General features: G+C 34.8%; 6 protein-coding genes across 10 annotated transcripts; 4 read left to right on the top strand and 2 right to left on the bottom strand.

Annotated features, from left to right (window-relative positions):
- Window positions 1-319: 319 nt before the first annotated feature.
- On the top strand, window positions 320-2,892 carry LOC17880695 (ADP-ribosylation factor GTPase-activating protein AGD12). Of its 2 annotated transcripts, none has more exons than XM_006284011.2 (9): window positions 320-365; window positions 804-880; window positions 1,021-1,102; window positions 1,289-1,364; window positions 1,445-1,608; window positions 1,692-1,842; window positions 1,976-2,098; window positions 2,203-2,298; window positions 2,409-2,892. In XM_006284011.2, exons 2-9 carry the CDS (start codon window positions 841-843, stop codon window positions 2,688-2,690), a joined length of 1,014 nt encoding a protein of 337 aa, XP_006284073.1. In that variant the 5' UTR covers window positions 320-365; window positions 804-840; the 3' UTR covers window positions 2,691-2,892. The 2 variants fall into 2 exon arrangements, with proteins under 2 accessions (XP_006284073.1, XP_006284072.1); XM_006284010.2 differs by lacking the exon at window positions 320-365 and adding an exon at window positions 383-491.
- On the bottom strand, window positions 2,806-5,038 carry LOC17880149 (pentatricopeptide repeat-containing protein At4g21170). The gene has a single exon (XM_006285044.2). The coding sequence runs from the start codon at window positions 4,685-4,687 to the stop codon at window positions 2,930-2,932; it is 1,758 nt and encodes a 585-aa protein (XP_006285106.1). The 5' UTR covers window positions 4,688-5,038; the 3' UTR covers window positions 2,806-2,929.
- Window positions 5,039-5,137: 99 nt separating this feature from the next.
- Window positions 5,138-8,617, top strand: LOC17878553 (dnaJ protein ERDJ2B). The gene is made up of 9 exons (XM_006283218.2): window positions 5,138-5,210; window positions 5,518-5,751; window positions 5,846-5,941; window positions 6,057-6,177; window positions 6,263-6,369; window positions 6,657-7,052; window positions 7,144-7,263; window positions 7,456-7,542; window positions 7,624-8,617. Exons 2-9 carry the CDS (start codon window positions 5,566-5,568, stop codon window positions 8,494-8,496), a joined length of 1,986 nt encoding a protein of 661 aa, XP_006283280.1. The 5' UTR covers window positions 5,138-5,210; window positions 5,518-5,565; the 3' UTR covers window positions 8,497-8,617.
- On the bottom strand, window positions 8,482-10,531 carry LOC17878633 (pentatricopeptide repeat-containing protein At4g21190). 3 transcript variants are annotated; one of them, XM_023779706.1, is made up of 6 exons: window positions 10,346-10,531; window positions 10,149-10,236; window positions 9,943-10,041; window positions 9,619-9,762; window positions 9,312-9,524; window positions 8,482-9,223 (listed from the first exon to the last, which is right to left on the bottom strand). In XM_023779706.1, the coding sequence occupies exons 2-6, from the start codon at window positions 10,233-10,235 to the stop codon at window positions 8,852-8,854; spliced, it is 915 nt and encodes a 304-aa protein (XP_023635474.1). In that variant the 5' UTR covers window position 10,236; window positions 10,346-10,531; the 3' UTR covers window positions 8,482-8,851. The 3 variants fall into 3 exon arrangements, with proteins under 3 accessions (XP_023635474.1, XP_006284192.1, XP_023635475.1); XM_006284130.2 differs by having other exon boundaries at window positions 10,149-10,327; window positions 10,426-10,531; XM_023779707.1 differs by having other exon boundaries at window positions 10,426-10,531.
- Window positions 10,532-10,656: 125 nt separating this feature from the next.
- LOC17880589 (COX assembly mitochondrial protein 2 homolog) lies at window positions 10,657-12,118 on the top strand. Of its 2 annotated transcripts, XM_006284770.2 has the most exons (4): window positions 10,657-10,742; window positions 11,114-11,171; window positions 11,484-11,588; window positions 11,687-12,118. In XM_006284770.2, the coding sequence occupies exons 2-4, from the start codon at window positions 11,127-11,129 to the stop codon at window positions 11,777-11,779; spliced, it is 243 nt and encodes an 80-aa protein (XP_006284832.2). In that variant the 5' UTR covers window positions 10,657-10,742; window positions 11,114-11,126; the 3' UTR covers window positions 11,780-12,118. The 2 variants fall into 2 exon arrangements, with proteins under 2 accessions (XP_006284832.2, XP_023635480.1); XM_023779712.1 differs by lacking the exon at window positions 10,657-10,742 and having other exon boundaries at window positions 10,807-11,171.
- Window positions 12,119-17,818: 5,700 nt separating this feature from the next.
- On the top strand, window positions 17,819-21,515 carry LOC17879009 (gibberellin 2-beta-dioxygenase 8). The gene is made up of 3 exons (XM_006282888.2): window positions 17,819-18,333; window positions 20,821-21,142; window positions 21,236-21,515. The coding sequence occupies exons 1-3, from the start codon at window positions 17,879-17,881 to the stop codon at window positions 21,473-21,475; spliced, it is 1,017 nt and encodes a 338-aa protein (XP_006282950.1). The 5' UTR covers window positions 17,819-17,878; the 3' UTR covers window positions 21,476-21,515.
- Window positions 21,516-21,558: the final 43 nt, after the last annotated feature.

The raw sequence follows: 21,558 nt of genomic DNA, 5'->3' as shown, positions 1-21,558 counted from the left end.
TAGGCTGAAATTTCATTTCTGTCAAAATTGTAAAAATAATACTAGTAAAGAAGCTTCTTTTGTGGATATATATATATATATATATATATATCCGATAATATTCATATGTACTATATTTCTTTCTGAATAATAGAAACAACGTAGTCAACGACAAGGAAATGTAAATGGTATTTGACCCTTGACATGCCATCGTTACAACTTTACAGTTAAATGAGAAATGAAGAAAAAGTTAAATTGAGAAAAGAAAAAAGAAAAGCACGTAGACGTAGTTGTCATTTTGAAGATTAAATTATTTTGTTTGTTCATCTGAAATTTTGTGTTAGAAGAAGAACATATCTTTCTCTCTCTCCTCACCCCTCTCCTTGGTAAGAACGTCCAACCCAAATCTAATCTATTTCTCCTTGTTCGAATTCCGTACATGTTTTTTCTTTTCTTACGATTCTGATCATTCTTTATCGCCCTTCTCTATCCATCGAGTTTGAGTTTCCATTGTAAGTCGACTTTTTCCTGTCGGTCATGTTTTCGTCGTTGAAATGTTATCCGCAGCAATGGATAAAGATTGGATTTTTTTTTTCGGTTTGTTCTCTCCTTAATTTTTGGAACATGAATCGATGCTGATGATCTACAATGAGTATTTGAAACGATATGTTCTTGGTATTTCTGCTCTTGTGGTGTCCCCAAAATGTTTGGTTTTTGAATTTGCAAAGCAGAGTTTGATCTCTATTGGCTTTTTTTTTTCTTTTAAATGAAAGTTTCGATTTTTTTCCTAACGTTATTGTGTGTTTTCTTTGTTCTTTATGTAGGATTCTGTTTGATGATTGCTAGCTTTTTATAAGAGCAATGAGTTATTCTGGAGCCGGACTCGGAAAGCCTGGCTCAGGTAACCATTCTTTCTAAGAAATATTTAGTCTTTGTGTGTTCATATAGTCACATGATCTTTGTCCTTGTGACTGGAAATTCAAATATGGTTTTGTGGTGTGAGATTTACAGGTTGTGACTGTTTTATATTCCACCTTGTAGGTAAAAGGAGAATAAGGGACCTCTTAACTCAGTCTGATAACCGAGTATGCGCTGATTGTGGCGCTCCAGATCCTAAGTGGGCGTAAGTTACGCGATCTTAATGTTTTCTTCTGAGTAATCATTGTATGCTTCTCTTTCAGTTTGTTTACTGATATGTTTTGATTTCCTGCCTTAGATTTTCTTGTTTCCCTACTTGTGCTTTTTGTGTTTGCTTCGTATACCCTAAAACTTTTGTTTTTCTTAATCAAGCATTGGTGGCTTATTACAGGTCAGCTAATATCGGAGTGTTTATATGCTTAAAATGCTGTGGTGTGCACCGAAGCCTTGGCACTCATATCTCAAAGGTTATCTTGCTGTAGATTGCTTCACCACTTCTTCTTGACAGAATCTGTTGCAAGTGTATTGATAGTTTTCAACTTTCCAGGTCTTATCCGTAACATTGGATGAATGGTCAGATGAAGAAGTCGATTCTATGATCGAAATTGGAGGTAATGCCTCTGCAAATTCAATTTACGAGGCGTTTATACCTGAAGGAAGCTCTAAACCTGGACCTGATGCTAGTCATGACCAGCGTATGAGGTTCATTAGGTAGGTTGCTAAAACCTGATAAATAGTGTATACACCTTCATTAATGTTTTAGTTACATATTCATCTTCAAATCCTTATTACAGGTCAAAATATGAGCACCAAGAGTTTTTGAAACCAAGCTTGCGGATCACATCTGTGAAGGGGTCTAGTACAAAGAGTTCAGCACAACTTTCATCAAGTCTATCTAAAAAGATTATTGATAGCTTTCGCACAAATTCATCATCACAACACCCGGTAAAGCTTCTTTACTTTTCTTTTCTTTTTTCCCATTTCATTGTAAGGATCAAGTAGAGCAAACTCTTTGAACTTGGATATTGCTAAATCTTCTGAGTCATGGTCTTTAACACATTTCGTTTCCTTATGACAGCAACTTGAAGGCATGGTCGAGTTCATTGGATTGTTGAAGGTGACTATCAAAAAGGGTACCAATTTAGCCATCCGAGATATGATGTCAAGTGATCCCTATGTTGTGTTGACTCTAGGACAACAGGTAATCTTGAAAAGGTTTCATATTTATAAGTTCTTACCACTGTTTAAGACTTTAAGTGATCATTATTGTCATCTCATTTCTGATCTTTATCATCATATTACCAGAAAGCTCAATCTACTGTAGTGAAGAGCAACTTAAACCCGGTCTGGAATGAGGAACTCATGCTCTCTGTTCCTCATAACTATGGCTCAGTTAAACTGGTAAAAACTTTGTCTAAATTTTTTTGAATCATTTTATACTTTTGATGAATCTTCTGTAAACCTAAGGTTTTTTCTTATGGTCCTCTTGTCTTATTTTCTGACATTTGCAGCAAGTGTTTGATTATGACACATTTTCTGCTGATGACATAATGGGAGAAGCTGAGATTGATATCCAACCTCTGATTACTTCTGCAATGGCTTTCGGAGACCCTGAGATGTTTGGAGATATGCAGATTGGAAAATGGCTGAAATCGCACGACAATGCTCTTATAGAAGATAGCATCATCAACATTGCAGATGGGAAAGTGAAACAAGATGTTCAAATCAAGCTTCAGAATGTTGAATCTGGTGACTTAGAACTAGAACTGGAGTGGCTACCTCTTGACCAATAAATAATCAACTTATATAATAGGGGTCATTATATATATTAAACAAGTCTTATTATTGTATTCATTCATTACAACATTTCCCCCTTGGTTCTTGTTTGAAATTTTTGAAACTTCGATCTTGAAAACTCTCTTTGGTATTTGTTGTAACGTTCTTTTTACAGATTAGACTTTTGTACAACTTGAATGATTATATGCTTTATTGATTTAGATGATCTTCAAATCTCAGACTGAACCAAATGTATTCATTTGAAACCATAGATAACACGCTTATAGGTAGCTAGATCAGGTTTCATCCCCAATTTCAACATTTCATCATGAGATTGCTTAGCTTTCTTCATCTCCTTCACATGACACAACCCTTGAATCATAATCGTAAAACTCTTGCTGTTCACTGATTTCATCTCTTTCATGTACTCAAACACTCTAACCGCTTCTTCCACCATTTCTCTTTGCCTCATCATAAGCCGATCAAGAACCGCGTTATAAGCATTCACATCTAAACTTCCTTTCATCTTCTTTATCCTTTCATGAAGTTCCATCGCTTTGTCTAACTTCCCGCTTCTGCAGTAACGTTCCATCAATATCCCGCATGAAAAGGAGTCGAAATAAACTTCCATTTCCATAACTGAATCAAGAAGCTTCTCTGCGTGCCTCCATCTTCTTTTCCGACACAGAGATGCTAAAACTTCTGATAACCTGCGTGTACAAGGAACAAATCCGCGCTTTATAACATCTACTAGTAATTCCAGTTCTTCCTCTGGGCTATTATCATCTCTGCAGAGAGCATTTGCGAATTCTGTATAACAACTCTCATCAAGTACTGTAATACCTTTCCGACAAATCAATCGATATACATCAACAGCTTCTTTTGTTCTCCCTTTTCTAGACAGTGCTTTTAACATACAACCGTAAGTCCCATCTCGCAGCCTCACTGTTTCACCATTGCAGGCTTTACGGAAAAGCATCTCAGAGGCGAACGTTTTTCCCATATCGCAAAGTCTTTCGATGATTTCATCATTCACGGCCGAAGCATCTACAGCAAGAAACTTTTTTTCTACCATCAATCCAAGAACCTTACCCATCAACTCCGCATCTCCCAGTCTACAAACATCATCCAATACGCAACTGTAAGAAGAGAAACTCAACTCTAGTTTCTTATTATCCATCTCATGAATTACATTAAACACCGCATCAAACTCTCCATTTCTACTATAACATTCCACAAGATTGGTGTAGATCTTGCAGCTTTCAACACCTGTTTCCATCAATTTAACAACACTCTTGGATCTCCCTTGTTCACACAATATCTGAGCAACCAAATCCCAAGTAAATCCATCTGAGACAACCTGATTTCGAACCATGGCACTATACAAACACAAAGCCACTCTAAACTGGCCTTCTTTAATCAGAGAATCAAGAAGCGAGTTATAAGCACGAAGAGAAGGCGAAAGTCTCAATCTTCTCATAAAGCCAAACACTTCCAAGCCATTTTGGTAACAACCCTTCAAGGCATAACACTCAAGAACTAAACTAAGCGAAATGGATAGTGAAACTTCACCTTCACAGCACTTTTGCAACGATCCAACAACTAAAGACACAGAATTGGTTTCAACCAGAGGACGCAAGAGCGTTTCTGCTCGTTCCAAGAGACCTGATTCGGTAGCAACTTCGATTACTCGACATTGTGACTTAACATCCGGATCAAAATGGAGATGGGTTTGGGCAAAATCGAAGAAATCAAGAGTTATTTTAGGGCATTTTCGAGTTTCACGAAGTATCTGGAGAAATACCGGTGGAGTAAGTGTTGACTTTGGGAGCTTGGATTTAACATACTGAAGATGAGTGATCCAGTTACGACGCTGTAAGAGAATTGAAGAGATTTCGGTGGCTACTCGGGACAGGTTCAGTTGTGTTTTCCAATCTGAAGCAGAGGATGTTGATGGAGTCGCTGAAGTCGAGAATCGTTTGATGAATCCAGCACTTGTGCGGAGAAGAACCATTAAGGTGCTTAACCTTCGCTTGTACCAAATCAAAAACCGCAAAATCTATTCTTTTCTTTAAACCCAAATTAAAGTTTCAAGCTCAAAATCTGAAAGGGGTTTAAGGAAGTTAGTCAAGAACAACAAAAGGCCAAGGCTTTAGGCGATTATCACACCGTTACCGAAGTTACCGAACACAGATGAAGATCAGTTTGGGTAAAAAGATAAAAACTTGAGGATATGTGTGAGTCATCCTCTGCTGGTAAGTGCACAGGGGACTCGGGTGCACATGCCCCTTCATTGTTCTTTAGATCCTCTTCTAAAACCAGTCAACGTCGCCATAACTCAATTTCCTTAAACAGTAGCTAAAACGCTGCGTATAAGTCTCCATATCATGTCACGTGTCTTCTCTTCATTGGCTCTAATGATTCATCACTCCTCCCTTCATAAACCTCACTTCTTCTTCTTCGTCTTCGCAATTCGATTCTAAAGTCAGCTGCTTTGTTTCTTCAGTTTCTTCTTAACAGAAGCTTTTATCATCAAGGTACAAAATTTATTGATTCCCTTGTCGTTTTGATATGCATGCAATTCCAATCCATTTTTTTTTCCTTTCATTTGTAAATTAGCAAAAAAAAATTGGGAATTATGCAAATGTCTCCTCTTGATCTCCTTCATATTTTGTTGAATACGATTTTAGATCGAATTATTTTTTTCAAATTTTGCTTCTGTTTAATCATGTTGGTCTGGATCTTTTTAAGTATAAACAAAATGTGAAACAAACAGAAGAGTACTTGTTTCAATCATGTTGGTACGTGTATAGCAAACATAATAGAGCAGTTTTGTTTCTGCAGAATCTCTGATTTTGAAGGGCTCTTCCAGTAAACAAGAAGGGTCCGAAGATGGCGGAGTCGGAAGAGAATAGCGTTTTGTTTCCCATTTTTATTTTGACAATGATGGCAATTCCCTTGGTGCCTTATACATTGGTAAAGCTAAGCCGCGCTTTTTCCAAGAAACAAAGGAGTATACATTGTCAATGCCTTGAGTGTGACCGTTCAGGGAAGTACAAGCGATCCGTTTCTCAGAGAGTTAGTTTTTCTTTATCCCCACTAACTTTTTTTGAATGATGATTTAACAATATATGTTCTGTCCTCTTTAACTTGTTGGTTTGGACTTCTGCAGATCTCTAGTTTCACTTCATGTAGCAACTTGACGGTTGTGCTACTCTGGTTTGTAATGATCTTCTTGATCTATTACACTAAGAACATGAGCCGTGAGGTAATTATAGCTAATAACTAATAACTCTCTCTTCAAGCTTAATCTTAGATTGCTTATGGTTGAGAACTTGAGATTTTCATATGCTTATTCATTATCTTGGTTATATATATTACAGAGTCAACTCTTTGAGCCATTCGGTATACTCGGTTTGGAACCAGGTGCTTCAGATTCAGAAATTAAGAGAGCATATAGAAGACTCTCTATTCAATACCATCCTGATAAGAATCCAGACCCAGGTTGAAAATGATAACTGGTCCTCGTCCTTTTTGATTCGTTGTTATGAGCTGCTTATTTCTTATGTGATGTATTGTATTTCTACAGAGGCCAATAAATATTTTGTGGAGTCCATAGCTAAAGCTTACCAAGCTTTAACTGATCCGTTATCCCGTGAGAACTTTGAGAAGTACGGTCATCCCGATGGCAGACAGGTAATGAAGATACAACCTCCATTGCTTGTTTGCGTTTGTTTTCACATTTAGATGTTAGAATATTGTGTGTTTCACTATTCATTAAATGAAACCACAACTTTCAGTATCCGAGTTAAAACTCCTTCAGACATTGTATCCGCAATATTTAAATGTGAAATAAGAAGGGAGGCTTAAAGTTTACAATTTGTAAAAATAGTTTATGAACACATGTAAAAGCAAAAGCAAATGCACAAATATCTGTTTTAAACTTTCAATGCCATATTCTTATGTAAATGTGATTGTTGCAGGGTTATACAATGGGAATGGCTCTTCCTGAATTTATTTTAAACATGAATGGAGAATCTGGTGGGGTATTGTTGCTGTGTACAGTTGGTTTATGCATTCTCTTGCCACTGGTGATCGCCTCCATCTATCTCTGGAGATCATCAAAGTATACTGGGAATCACGTTAAGCTTCAAACTCGTCAAGCATATTTCGAGTTATTGCAATCCTCTTTAACTCCTAGAAAAGTTATGGAAGTTTTCATCAAAGCAACTGAATACACAGAGATTCCAGTTCGTAAAACGGATGATGAACCTCTGCAGAAACTCTTTACGTCTGTCAAAAGCGAGCTAAATCTGGATCCTAAGAAGATGAAGCAAGATGAAGCTAAGTTTTGGAAACAGAATCCGGCAATTGTCAAGGTTGGTTCTTTAAACAGATTATAAGGCTAAGTATTGAATACACTTTGTAGAATGCTAACTTCTTTTCCCATTGTTTTGTTCTCTGTAACAGACTGAGCTTTTGATACAGAAACAGCTAACTCGTGAACCAACAGCTCTGTCACTGACTTTGCAACGTGATTTCAGACGTGTGCTGGAGTTTGCGCCTCGCCTACTTGAAGATTTAATGAAGGTCTTGTTTTTATTCCCTATTTTTTTACTTAGCACTTTGTATCTGATAAATGAAAGCTTAGTACCAGTTGATGATGACTTGAAACTTCTATATCAAACCTTTTATATGAGAAGCGGAAAGGTTTCGCTTGTTGTTCTTAAATATAGGAAAATTTAAAACGTGGAGTTTTATGATATCGTGAGTATTTTGCAGATGGCGATTATACCCCGGAATGAACAAGGGCGTGGATGGTTAAGTCCTGCACTTGGAGTGATGGAGGTATCTCAATGTATTGTTCAGGTATAAGGTTTTTCCAACTTGTAATCTTCTCCAAAAAGTTTAAGATTTTCCAGCTTAAATAATACTGTTGTTTGATTGCAGGCTGTTCCTCTTAGTGCAAGGAAGTCATCTTCAGAAGATATTGCTCCTTTCTTGCAACTCCCTCATTTCAGTGATTCTATAGTTAAATCAATAGCATCGCAGGTTAAATCATTCCAAGATTTTCAAGAACTGTCTTGTGAAGAACGTTCTAAACTGCTCAGAGAGGTTGCGGGTTTGTCAGAAACTGATGTTCAAGACATCGAGAAAGTGTTAGAAATGATACCATCTCTTAACATTGACGTCACTTGCAAAACAGAAGGAGAAGAAGGTATTCAAGAAGGCGACATTATGACAGTTCAAGCTTGGATCACTCTAAAACGTCCCAATGGACTCATCGGCACTATTCCTCACTCGCCTTACTTTCCTTTCCACAAAGAGGAAAACTTTTGGGTTCTTCTTGCGGACTCAAACAATGTCTGGTTCTTTCAGAAGGTTAATTTCATGGATGAAGCTGGAGCTATAGCTGCTGCATCGAATGCTATTACTGAGACAATGGAACCTTTAGGAGCAAGCGTCCAGGAAACAAATGATGCAGTTAAAGAAGCTGTTGAGAAGGTTAAAAGTGGGTCAAGATTGGTAATGGGGAGACTCTTAGCACCTGCAGAAGGTATTTATAACTTGACTTGCTTCTGCCTAAGTGATACTTGGATTGGTTGTGACCAAAAGACATCACTGAAACTCAAGATTTTGAAAAGAACCCGTGATTTGGAGGGTGAGAACGCAGAAGGCATGGAGGAGGAGGATGATGAGATCGAAGAGGAGGATTACGAAAGTGAATACAGTGAGGATGAAGAAGATAAGAAGAAAGGGTCAAAGAAGAAAGTAAACAAGAAGGAATCGAGTTCTGAGGAGTCAGGATCAGATGAAGAGTAAAAAGTACAATTAAGGAATTATGATCTGAAATACCATTGTTTTTGTCTTCAAAACCTACACAGATAATCAACAGACTTTTACAATTTTGGTGAGTTTTATACTCTGTTTAGTTGACTCTTAAGTTTATATCTTGTTTTTGAATCTTCAAAGCTCTTTAACCTTAAAAGTTCAAAACCTCTATGGTCATGTTTTCGTCAGAAACCCAAGCTTAGTCTCAGAATATATGGCCGTTGATCTCTTTTCCTTACATGATCCAACGGTAGATATGAACTCAAAAGCTCATGAAGCAAACCCTTTTAAGTCATGAAGAGTCCAAATGATCTAGAGAGGGTTCCGTAGAAGTTCCAATCTGCCCTTAATTCGTACCCAAAAGTTCTTCTTCTTCATCTTCATCTTCTTCTTCTTCTTCTTCCTCTTCACTGAGATCCTCACCATCTTGGTTTGCTTCCTTATCTGACAACATATTAGATTTACTCTCAATCTCATTGCCAACCTTATCTTCGTCGCTGCTTAAGCCGCCTTCACCTTCACTTAGCTCATTTAGCTGTTTTGCCTTAACCTTAACGCGTCTTCCTTTGATGTATCTGAACTCCCACTGTGGTGGAGGATATTTCTTCATAAGTTTCTCGTACTTATCCTGCATCTCTAATTTCACAAACACTTTTCCGACCATAGACACAATGGCAAGGTTTGGTTTTACTCCAAGTTCCTCCATGTCAGCAAAGACCTAGAAACACTCAATAGCTACAAACATCAACTTGTCTGAAAGATTATCTCTCCTCATAATAAATACTACGGAAGGCTTTATACTTTACCTCGAAGAGCTTGTGGTGCATATCTCGCTTGTAATATATAGAGATCATTTTGTTGAAGAACTTTCTTGGAGTTCCTTCTAAATGTTCCATGAATAATTTGTTCCACAATTCCTCAGCTTCGTCAAGCCGATTATCTTCTGCTAAAGCATTTAGTAATGAGAAGTAAGTTCCCATTGTTCTTCCTTGGCCTTTACTCAGCATCCATTTCGTCACCTAACAAAGTCCAAAAACTTAATTCTAGATTTATCTATCCAAAACACTAAAAAAAACAGTAAAAAAAAACAGCTCATCTTGCTAGATATAATACCTGAATAATCTTCTTCCACTCTTTTTCATCTTCAAGTATGACTAATGCCTTCTTAACTATAACAAGAGGGAACTCTAATTCCCAAGCAATGAAGGAATCAAGAGCGCCATAAACTTCTTCTTTAACATTCGACAATCCTTTTATCTACAAATAATAAGATACATCATCTCAGTAACAGCTATGAGAGAAGGATAACGTTTCTACTACACAATATCTTCATATCCATTAACAATTCGTGTAAGGATCTTCGACCATTGAATCTAAAGGAGATTGCAGAAGACAAACATATGAAGAGAATGATGAAAGGGACAAAGAGAGCATTACGCAAGCAATCATTTTAGCAGCCTTGGAGATACTTCCAATCCTCTTCCTTGTTTTCCATACTCGAGGAGACCGAGGTCTGGGACCTCTAGCCGCACAAACCTGAAGATAATTCAATTCCAGCAATAAGGCTACTGAGAAATGTAATGATAAAAGAAGAAGCTTTAAGAGCATAACTCTTGAATAGAAAGAAAAAAAACACTACGAACCACAACGTTGTTAGGCCTTTTGGAGAATAGCTTAGTTGATTCCCTTGTTTGAAGAAGATAAGGTAATGAATATCTCAAGCAAAGCATCCTGACGAATCAATTCAGCAAAGACGAAGAAACCAAAATCTTAAAGCTTCGTCCTTTCCAGCTCACAATTCATAAACACTCCAGAAAGTTTTCTAAGAAATGAAACCAACCACAAGAGATATGTGTCGTGAAGTCAAATTCTAATTGAGTACGCTTGCTCCAGAATCGAAACACGTATTGTTCAGCTTACCTGTGGATTCTTCACAGTTATGGAAAAAGGTAAGATTTTTAATTCTTGTGCTTCTCACTCTCTCTGATATTTTTGCGCTTCTCTCTCTGTCGTCGTCGTCCTCCAAGTTCCTTCTCATTCTCTCATCCAAAATATAAGAACGCTGCGTTTTCAACGAATAATTAAGGCCCATTAACCCGAAAGTTGATTAGGCCCATTAACTTGAAAATGTTGACCCGGCTCTATTCTCCTAACTTCAGTTGAGTCTCATTCTCTCTCTTTCCCCATTTCAGTGATTCTGAGGTGTATCTCTCTCTCTCGTGCTTGCTCAAATCAAGGTAAATTTTACTCTTTCTCTTCTTCGATGAAGGTATTTTTTTTATGTCGAATTGATGTTTTGTGATCCATTTTTGCTGTTGACGTGAAGTGCTTCGCCTCCTTTCTTTTTAAATTGGGGAAATTGATAATCTTCTCTAGCTCTTGACGCTAATTGAGATCCGTAGTTTCAGATTACATTGACTTATAACTTGTGACTTGTGTTAGTCATAGTCATATCTTCTATTCTCTCGCTCCTTCAACATTGGGGTTTATAAAAATTGAAGATTTTGATCGGTTCTGTTGTTATTTCCTTCTGGGTTTTTAGAATAGAGGTGGAAAGATCTGATTTTTACAAGCGATTCAGAGTTTGAACTTCTTCTTTCTATTACAGAAGTAAAAGGAAGATGCATCCTCCGCTTACACCACATAGGCATCCAATGTGTCTGGAGGTGAGTTTACTGCATTTGTTCTCTCAATCTCGTGTTCCTTGTTATTTTGCTTACCTCTATGTGATTGCGTTTTTGAGAAATGTTCTAGTTTGTGTATTAGAATGTAAAAGAGATGAGTGCTTTTTTTTGGTGAGTGAAGTAAATATTGGCATCATATCTCAAGCAATCTCTAGCTTTTATATATCTTTGCAAAATTGAGTGGAGTTAAGCTACATAACTGCATTTGGCAAGATCAAACATGTCGTAGAAATCAATTTGATCTCTTTTTGTTGTTGTTTTTACTGATTCTTCTGTATGTCACATGTTTGCCAGATAATTGAGGAGTTTCAAAAGTGTCATACAGAGCATCCGATTGGAAAGTTCTTCGGAGAATGTACAGAGCTTAAAGTGAAGCTTGATCGATGTTTTCGCCAAGAGGTAAGTTTCTAATAGCCAACAAGAAGTAAGCTTTAGCTCAAAGTTTTCCTTTTCTTTTTGGGTGGATTACATTGTATATCTTTACAATATTTTTGCAGAAAGCTGTGAAGAGGAAGGTAAATTTTGAACAAAGCAAGAAACTTCAAGAGAGACTGAAAGCTATAAGGAAAGAAGAAACTGCAGAGACTTGAACGTTGCTTGATACTTATCCGATAAAGAGCTTGTCTATTACGAAAGAATACGTCTCTAAATCAATCCATGAAGAGGAGTTTGATACACTTTTACCCTAGTAGATGAGTGAATAACATGGTACTATACGTCAATTGATTAAAGTTTAGCGTTTCAAGTGAGGCGGTATTTGGAGTGTAAGGCTCTTATTAGCTTGGTCTGCTACAAACATATTGTTACACAATTGCATTCTATTGTGGCTACGAAATATTTTCAGTCTTCTGTTTAATCTCCTTGTACGTTCAGGGACTGTTGAGTAGTGTAACACATCTCTAAACTGAAAAGAACATGTCTTTCTGAGACTCCTTCCTTATACTTGCTATACAAGAAATAGCGGGAACATAAAAAACACCCTCGGAATTGAAGGGTTGAGTTCAACAAAATTTGATACAAATCTTAAATGGTCATATACACAAACAAGAACAAGTAAATATGTTTTGCATTTTTGCTTTCCTTTTGTGTTTGCAAGTATAAAAATAATATAGTAGTATAAAATACAAAAGATCGCTCATGATGATGATTCCACTCTGTGTTGTTGGCACGTGGTCTCGAACAATTCAAAGAATTTTCTTCCAGAAGTCATCAGAAGAAGGAGCCAACCATTTGACTGATCAAATTATTTCACAAGTACCAAGAAGAGAAAAATAATGTTTTAAAAAAAAGAAATTAAAATAGAATTGGAACATTGTTTCATGCAAATATTTGCATCGGGGAAAAAATGTTGCATGTGATTGAGCAAGTCACCACGTATGAGCCGACAAGGTTTCAGGGTAACGGTTATTCTGCTGGATCTTATTCTATAATCATCACATGCTTTGTTTTTTCTCCTCTCTTACATATTCATTTGTCTATGATTTGTTGGACCAATTCACGACCAGAACCACTTCCATATTCTCCTCATTATCTCCTAGGTCAATGTATTAGTTTAGTCGTCACTAGTGAGTTTTTCACTTTTAACCAAACAAAGAAGTTAAGTGATCCTTGATTAGTTCTTCATGCTAGCTACAACTTTAGTAGAGGAAAACGAGCCAAAATCCGCACGTCAACAAAAGTTACTGAGTTTGGTAGAAACCACTTGCAAAATATTTGTATGATTAGTAAACTATACATAGTATGGTTCCGGGCTAGTGAAACACCTCCCAATCGCGAAGCGTCTATTTACCATGCATACGCACACATCTGATTGATATTAGATCAGAAAATTATTTATGGCGGATGAATCAACGTGTTTAATTTGACACGTCTAGTTCAAATGATTGAACTTAAATGTCATATATATTTAATGCACATTTTTTTCTAATTAAAAAAAAAAACTTTTCTTGGTTCTTGCGGGTTCATTTAAATAACTTATTATTTTGCTAATATCGTAATTTCTGTAGACATACACAAATCCTTGACTTTTCTTTTTGGACTCTTCAAGCCTCACTCGTAATGTCGTACTAACAAATCAAATCTTGAAAATACCAAGAGTTAAACCGCCAAGATGTGCTATCTCTTGAGGATCTCCTAATATCGCAAGTTTTTTGTGTGTTTTTTTTTTTTTTTTTGGTCAACGTTTTTTGTGTTTCAAGTTTCCAATGGATACCAATATATCAAATTGCTCTTATTGTCAATGATTCACATATTATATACATAACATAATAATACATATAAGAGTATACATATAGAATAGAGCATGTGACCTTTTCCAATCTGTGTATACCAATGAACCAAGTATCATCCTTGTGCCCAAGGCACGTTTCCTATATATGTGCGGTCACTTCACTTCTTTTATCTCTTCAGTTTTCAAGTTCATACCGGATTTGCCAAATCGATCGAAGACTAATTACGGCCTAGAATCTCTATATATATGCCACTTGCAAAAATAATCTATCAGATGCTTTGTTGCACTAGAAATATAATATGAACGTGAACAGTACTGTTTTATATTAAACAAAAAATGGATAGGAAACCCTAGTTTTCACTCACACGGTGACACAATTTTACTCTTGTACTAATTGAACATGTATCATGAGCTACATCTTCCTAACAATTTTTCTCTTGGTGGTGGTGGTGACTTGATTTATTATCTGTTTATTGAACGATGTGACAAGAAACGCACAATTGGGAGATTCCATTTATACAAGAAACGCTATATATTTTCCATTTCTAAGGACATGGTAATGATATCTTGACCTCAAGTGTCTTAAATGGATATTTAGATTGATTATATCAAATCGTTTCTTCATTCAAAATCAAATCGTGGGTTAAGCCGACAAAATATATACACTATGTACTTGACAACGAAATCATGGATTATTAATTAGGAAACAAAAAAGATAGTTGAAACAACTAAACTTATTTATTAGAAATTTATGCTAAGAAAATGCTTTGAATTGTTCATTTGGTTCTCCTTCTTCCAAGTTTCTTCATTCTAGTCCTCAGTATGCTCACACAAGTCACACCATATATGATATAAACAAAAAATTATATATCAAAAATGAGAATGTGTAGTCTCTATTAAGGAACAATCCATTTTTCAATCTATCTTAATTTTCGAACGAAAATTATATTATTAGTAGTTTTCTGCGCCGGAGAAGTATGCAGTCGAATCAGAAAATAATTCGTGTTCATATTTCTATTAAGGATGATTTTTAAAATATATATATATATATATATATATATATTCTGAGAAGATGAGTGATGACCAGTTGAGCCACCATGCAAATACACTTAATTGACACATAAATATTAAAAGTGGTAGAGCCTACATGCGAGATTCTTTGGGTTACATCAAATTATCATTGCGAACGATTGGACTGGTTTATCAATTTAGATTTCCGACAACTCATTTTCCTTCAACAACATTTATAGAAAAATATTTAACATACCAATTTAAAAAAAATTAATGAAGAAAAAATATAGTTGCAAAGTCAACAATTTTTTTTGTTTTTATTTTTTTTTGAAATTAAAGATTGATAAAGGTAATGATGCTTTTCTTACGTTTTTTGATGTGAAGAATATACGGTATAACAAACACATCTTTCGTTACAAAGCAAGCCGTGTAAAATCTTTCAAAAAAGCTTTGCCATGCATGTTTTACGATCCAACCCGGTCGTTGTTTCGTTACCTCCAGAAATATACTACATAGTTTCTTATTATTAATTAATAGTTACTTGTGACGACATATATCATATATTATTGTTACTAAAAACTTATAATACAGTTCTAAAAGAAAGAAAGAAAGAAAGAAAAGAAAAAAGAACATCACATTATCAATGGAGGCCCAGTTGAGAAGTCGCGAGATCGATCCGGATGGCCTACTGCGTTTGACTCTCTAGAGTTGTCAATTGAAAATAAATATTATCAAGTGGTCCTTTTAAAATAATTGAAGTAATTAATTGCTTGATACCACTTTGCTAAACAAATTATCATTAAAAAATCTGGGGCAATTAGAACTATTTTATAAAGATATCAAACTTATCAGATTTTGGAATTTGTAAGTATTAAGAATCATGATATAGCCTTGTTCATTCAAACAAGTTTAGTCGTGGACGAAAATAAAAGTCATTCATGATCGAAAAGTATGTGAAAACTCGTTCTAAACGAATAATTAGTTGATCAAATAAACTTAATATGGTAGTTGATATATATAGTTGTGTAGATCGATGTTCTTACAGAAAATTCCAGTGGATTAAAACTAAAAACGTTTGTGGTGCAAATAATCATCCGGAAATTTGACTACTTTTGTAATTTTTTGATTAGAAAAGTTCAGTTGTCTGTATAAACTTTAGTAATAAATGAACTCATCTATTTGACAAAAATAAAATAAAGAATAAACTAGTTGATAAGATAAGATACACTAATTAAGTCACTAGCTAACTCATGATAAATTGAGTTTAGGTGAGCGGATATGGTCATTTTGAGACCCTTATTTGGAAGCATAGTATAATTTACACAACGTACTAACGTAGTGTGTGTGACGTACGTAGCTCTCTATACGTAAGAGGATTAGGAATAAAGCGAGAGAAGAGAACCCACAACAACAAAAAATCTAAAGTCATAAAGTAAAATAATACTGAATATGATATGTGGACTAATAGTAATCAGGGAAGTGCCTTCCTAGCTATAGCTTCCTATGGTTAGTTAAATCATTACTTTCTTGAATTATCCACGTTTTTTTTTTTTTTTTGTAAAACTTGGAATAGTAAACAAAGTAAAGCGGCTAGAAAAAAAAAAAAACGTCGGTAAATCCCTTAGGCATGTTTCATTAAAGGCAGTGAATGGATCGCTCGATGTAAGCGCACCAAAGCAGCGTGATTGTTCAAACCTCTTTATGTTTTATGACCGGAAGATTCTATTCTGGACAAGAACTCAAATTAGTTTTTGAAGTCTAGCTGTAAATGAGATGTTGATGGTGCTAAATAATTTGAAAAACGAGTTGAACAAAGGCTTATGAAGTGCAGAAGTGGAATTAATATTGATTACATTAATGTTTTGGCTTGAATAATATATTGAATACAATTGGAGTTGGAGCAGAGCCAGAACATGTTGATCGATCGTATCTCTTATAACCTTCACTTTAGTGTAGTTGAAAAAAACACATTTGTTTTGGATAAAATGCAAACAAAGCAACGACATTTATGACAATATAATCTGTAATGCTTTGAGTTATCCATTACCAATAGTAGATTTACACTTCTTTTTGTTACTGTATTTACTATTTGGTCGGTGCATCCTAACTTTATCCAAAAGGTTAAAAAACCGAAGTTATCTTTTGTTAAAGATATAAATAGCAAAAAGTTAAAATGCATATAAATTTGATATTTATAGTGAACACTATTTTGTATAATTCGAACTATTACACATGCATATTTAGCAAAAGACACAGACGCAAAAATGTAAACTGTTTACAACATTAGTGTATGGTTTCGTGTTTGTAAACTTTGTATATAGCGTAAACTATGGAAATAATATAAAGAACTAATTATCTCAGTGAACTAAAAAATATAATTATGTAACTGTAGCTGCAGCTGTAAACTGTCTTCGTAGTTTATTGGAATTGACAGTGCGTACGTATAGATGAGAAAGGAAAGTAAAAGTCGTCGTGTTTCTTTATCTTGGTCCCCAAGCTTCTCTTGCTTCCATATATAACTTCTCTTATTCTATTACCGCATATTCTCTTTATACTAATAGCTTACGTACTAATTAACGCAAACATAATGTTTTTATATTACTGGTTCTTATCCAGCTAGCGAAGCTGATTAGTTTTCTGATTAAGAGAAGGAATATTTATAAAAATAAATAAAAACAGTACAACATAGAAGAAAGTGAAAAACATGAGAAACAAATTAAGGACGGTGTCCAGACAAGCAAAATATTCAAACCTTTGAAAATGAAACAACATCATGTTCTCCAAGACAGCCCCAACTTAATTTATTCTAATAATACCAAATTCATTAATCCCCATTCTCGTATCTTGTCCACCATATATACACTTTACCCATATCGTATATTTTTCTTTCCTAAGGTTTTTGCATTTAAATTCTACTCACATATAGTTTATAAATTGTGATCATTTGGAAAATAAAACATAATGATCTTAAAAGATTATTTTTTATAGGAATTAATTAGTAAATTATCCACTTTAATTTCTAACTTATCTTACGTATTCTCATTTAGACGTTGCAAAAGAATGAGGTGAATATACAAATGATGATTACTCATTAAATAATAATTATTATAGTAATGGTGCGTAATTAAAAATGTCGACGGGCGGCAAACAATATTATTTTCTTTCAAATATTTTTATTTTATATATTTTTTTAATCATCAACATGGTATACTAAAATGCAAAATGTAAACAAATTGCACTCGATATGCATATGCATATCGGCGGACGTCTATATAAATGTTAAGAATTGTGTCTCTCATCACAACACGTATTTTGATAGCCTTCACTTCCCATAATTTTTTCTAATAACTCTCGCTACTATTCTTCTTCTTCTTCTTCTTCTTCTTCTTCTTCTTCTTCTTCTTCTTCTTCTTCTTCTTCATCGTTCTCTTTGCTTGGTGATATTCTCATGGATCCCCCATTCAACGAAATATACAACACCCTTTTGTATAATCAGATTACAAACACAGAACAAAATATTCCCGATATACCCATTAGCTTCTCCGTCACGGCTGTCGTCGAAGAGGTGGAGCTTCCGGTCATTGACGTTAGCCGTCTGATCTATGGAGCCGAGAAGGAGAGAGAGAAATGTAAGGAAGATATCGCGAGAGCTTCTAGGGAGTGGGGATTTTTTCAAGTGATAAACCATGGAATATCAATGGATGTGTTAGAGAAGATGAGAAAAGAGCAAATTAGGGTTTTTAGAGAACCTTTTGGCAAGAAAAGTAAGTCGGATAAGTTCTCCGCCGGGAGTTACCGGTGGGGAACGCCGTCAGCCACTTGTCTCCGGCAGCTTTCTTGGTCGGAAGCTTTTCATGTTCCCATGACAGATATTTCTGACAACAAGGACCTCACTACTCTCAGGTACACAAATATTGTTATCAATTGTATTAAACTTTTACTTTGAGTTAATATAATTATTAAGTACAGTATATAGATTATTTGAAAATATATCATGTGGAGAAGAATCCCAATAACAAGATGGAAATTAAAATACAACTTATAACTTTATATGCTGTAAGTTATATTTCAGTTAGTTTAATAACTAGCTAGTGTTTTGAGGATTAATGATGAATTATATTGATAATCTTAATTAATGTCAAGTGTTTGACTATAAGTAACACAATTTGCAGAGAAAAATTAGTAGATTAGTCAAGATTAAGAACATGGGAGACAAACGCAGTTTTTTTAGTTTAGAATATGGTGGTTTTTAATTGAAGCATATAATAGAGTGTTGTCATCTGTATAACTATATTTAATTAAAAAGTTTGGATACTTTTGAATAAATAAATTTTTATATCATAGAGAAAATAAAGTTGTTGGCCATTGGGTCAAAGATTTATTCTCCATCTCTCATGCGTTTCTATGTTTTCCAAATTTTTATACTATTTTTGAATAAGTCTAATTTTTAGATAGCAAGTTGGCATGTGAAAATACAATGAATAATTAAATGCTATTAATTCCAAAAAAAAAATTAATTATTATGTTTTTGGACAATATATAAGATATAATATATGAATATAATTATACTATATATAACATATATATACTATATTATATATATATATATATATATATATTATATATATATATATATATATATATATATATATATATATATATTCGTAGGAATTCGTCAACTTCAAATTCTTTAACATGCTAAAAAATCGAATTATAAGATTATTCGGCGGGGAATAATTTTATAAGACACTAAACCTTTTATTCAGATATCTATTTTTTTTTTTCTTACCTACAAACTGTTGTCAATAAAAAAATGGGATTCAGACCAACTGATTTTGGTCGGTTTTTGTCGGGAGAAATAATCGAAAACCATTAACCAACTCATCATGGTTCCAAACAGAAAAGAAAAGAATCGTCAACCAACTCATTAGGAGATATTAGTTGCTGTTAAAATAACACACAAACATTACAATTCAAAAATTTCAAACTTTTAACATTATACATAGTGTCTGTACGCCCTGTGCCCATTATAATTTACAAAATATATAGTCAAAAACTATAGAAACGTTAGCTAGCTAGGTACGATATATCTAGAAACACATAGTACACACTTGTGTATAATATAATATTACAGTACTATGTATATGGTGAGAAAAGAAAGGAAGAGTCACGAGAAAACTGTCGTCTGTTTAGCAAAGAGGGATAATGGAAGGGTAGGGAAGAAGAAGTACTTGAACATGCCAGGCTAGCTAGCTGGCTATATCACGTATATAAATTATCTTGTGATCGGTGTCACGGTGTGTGTACTAATGTGTGCTGGAAGCTGTACACATTCTTACATATGTATATGTATTTGCAATTTGCATGCATGTGGTTGTCTTACACATCTTATGCATTGATTCATCAGCTTGTGTGTGTGTGTGAGAGAGAGAGAGAGTTTGAGTATGTGTGTGACCACATACCGTTGCTACTTTTCGTAGATGGCGTCTCTTGATAAGTCACTATTAGTGGCAATTTGGCAATAAAATCAGAAAAATTATTAATTATAATAACACCCCAAGTGATCAATATATATACATATATATGTGTGTGTATTTATACATACAATATCTACATTTAAGAAAACACATGGGGAAAGTTCAAACTATATTCCATAAGAAAATACATTTTTAGATCACAATTTTATTATCTCTATGATTTTACAGTGATCAATAAAACCTATAGAAATAATTGGTTTATAACCTTTCATGTGGCCTAGTCATCCAAAACTTTCTCGACCGAGCTAGTCCCACCGGATAAAATGAAATAGAGTTCCATCATTCAAATTTCAAATGATCAAAGATGATACAAAGTTATAAACATTAGATACATAAACGTAGAGGGTAGCCAAAAAGAGAAATAATATAGAAGACTCAAAATTGGAAAAATGGTCCCATGTTCCTAACAGGTAGGAGATATCTCTATCATAGAGAAGCAAATGGATCGGACACGTACACGTACCTCTCCTCTCAACCTGGTGCAAAACCCGTTATTTTATTTCTTCTCTCTTCTCGTCTTGTTTGAGTCTCTTGGGACCCTTGTCCATTCACATATGAACTCTACCCCGTTTTCTTCTTCCACCAGAAGATTTTTATTATTATTCTATGAGTTGATGATTTTATATATTCGTTTGTGTCATGTAACATGCACCTTGAACGTTACATCCTTTACGCGAAATTTTTTGAACGATAGCTAAGACATATCAGTTGTGGAATCAGAAAATTTTCACCAAATTAATCCACATAATCATGTGAAATTACTTTACATTATGCCATATTCCGCCATTATTTAATGATGTATTTTCGTGTGGATCATTCATGTCATAATCTTAATTTACATTTGGTATTACAGCTCAATAATGGAGAAATTTGCTTCGGCATCGGAGGCGCTAGCATATCTATTGGCAGAGGTTCTTGCAGAGAAATCAGGACGAAAATCAAATTACTTCAAAGAAAACTGTGTGAGAAATACATGTTATCTAAGGATGAACCGTTACCCGCCTTGTCCAAAACCATCAGAGGTGTACGGGTTAATGCCACACACGGACAGTGATTTCGTCACAATCTTGTATCAAGATCAAGTCGGTGGACTCCAACTCATCAAAGACAATAGATGGATCGCCGTTAAACCGAACCCTAGAGCTCTCATTATCAATATTGGTGACTTATTTCAGGTAAACTAAGACTAGCTAGGTAGGAGTTACTTCGAGCTTACAGCTTAGTTTCAATTTGCTTCCAATTCTTATTGTGTATATATGAATTGTTAGGCATGGAGCAATGGCATGTACAAAAGTGTGGAACACCGTGTGATGACAAATCCAAAGGTGGAGAGATTCTCAACGGCGTATTTTCTATGTCCATCATACGACGCCGTTATTGAGTGTTCGAGTGATTACCCTACTTACAGAAACTTTAGCTTTCGAGAATTCAGACAACAAGTTCAAGAGGATGTCAAAAAGCTTGGTTTTAAAGTTGGTCTTCCTAGGTTCCTTAATCATCTCTATTAATATATACCCGTTTCTTTTTAAAATTGATTTTAGGTTTTATGGTTTATTTTAAATTTTGTTGTTTCATATTTTTTTTTGGAAAA

This window comes from Capsella rubella, unplaced genomic scaffold, assembly GCF_000375325.1.
Source record: "Capsella rubella cultivar Monte Gargano unplaced genomic scaffold, Caprub1_0 scaffold_7, whole genome shotgun sequence".
Taxonomy (NCBI): Eukaryota; Viridiplantae; Streptophyta; class Magnoliopsida; order Brassicales; family Brassicaceae; genus Capsella; species Capsella rubella.
This window is presented reverse-complemented; position numbering and strand designations above follow the sequence as displayed.

What these genes read in the sequence shown, in the direction of transcription:
- LOC17880695 (XM_006284011.2), top strand. Translation starts at nt 841, where the DNA reads ATGAGTTATTCTGGAGCCGGACTCGGAAAGCCTGGCTCAG. An exon ending in ACTCGGAAAGCCTGGCTCAG is followed by an intron (nt 881 to 1,020) that starts GTAACCATTCTT and finishes TCCACCTTGTAG; the next exon opens with GTAAAAGGAGAATAAGGGAC. An exon ending in TGTTGACTCTAGGACAACAG is followed by an intron (nt 2,099 to 2,202) that starts GTAATCTTGAAA and finishes TCATATTACCAG; the next exon opens with AAAGCTCAATCTACTGTAGT.
- LOC17880149 (XM_006285044.2), bottom strand. Translation starts at nt 4,687, where the DNA reads ATGGTTCTTCTCCGCACAAGTGCTGGATTCATCAAACGATTCTCGACT.
- LOC17878553 (XM_006283218.2), top strand. Translation starts at nt 5,566, where the DNA reads ATGGCGGAGTCGGAAGAGAATAGCGTTTTGTTTCCCATTTTTATTTTG. An exon ending in AGAATCCGGCAATTGTCAAG is followed by an intron (nt 7,053 to 7,143) that starts GTTGGTTCTTTA and finishes TCTCTGTAACAG; the next exon opens with ACTGAGCTTTTGATACAGAA. An exon ending in TATCTCAATGTATTGTTCAG is followed by an intron (nt 7,543 to 7,623) that starts GTATAAGGTTTT and finishes GTTTGATTGCAG; the next exon opens with GCTGTTCCTCTTAGTGCAAG.
- LOC17878633 (XM_023779706.1), bottom strand. Translation starts at nt 10,235, where the DNA reads ATGCTTTGCTTGAGATATTCATTACCTTATCTTCTTCAAACAAGGGAA. An exon ending in AAAGGCCTAACAACGTTGTG is followed by an intron (nt 10,042 to 10,148) that starts GTTCGTAGTGTT and finishes AATTATCTTCAG; the next exon opens with GTTTGTGCGGCTAGAGGTCC. An exon ending in CTGCTAAAATGATTGCTTGC is followed by an intron (nt 9,763 to 9,942) that starts GTAATGCTCTCT and finishes TATTATTTGTAG; the next exon opens with ATAAAAGGATTGTCGAATGT.
- LOC17880589 (XM_006284770.2), top strand. Translation starts at nt 11,127, where the DNA reads ATGCATCCTCCGCTTACACCACATAGGCATCCAATGTGTCTGGAG. An exon ending in GGCATCCAATGTGTCTGGAG is followed by an intron (nt 11,172 to 11,483) that starts GTGAGTTTACTG and finishes CATGTTTGCCAG; the next exon opens with ATAATTGAGGAGTTTCAAAA. An exon ending in ATCGATGTTTTCGCCAAGAG is followed by an intron (nt 11,589 to 11,686) that starts GTAAGTTTCTAA and finishes ATATTTTTGCAG; the next exon opens with AAAGCTGTGAAGAGGAAGGT.
- LOC17879009 (XM_006282888.2), top strand. Translation starts at nt 17,879, where the DNA reads ATGGATCCCCCATTCAACGAAATATACAACACCCTTTTGTATAATCAG. An exon ending in AAGGACCTCACTACTCTCAG is followed by an intron (nt 18,334 to 20,820) that starts GTACACAAATAT and finishes TTGGTATTACAG; the next exon opens with CTCAATAATGGAGAAATTTG. An exon ending in ATATTGGTGACTTATTTCAG is followed by an intron (nt 21,143 to 21,235) that starts GTAAACTAAGAC and finishes ATGAATTGTTAG; the next exon opens with GCATGGAGCAATGGCATGTA.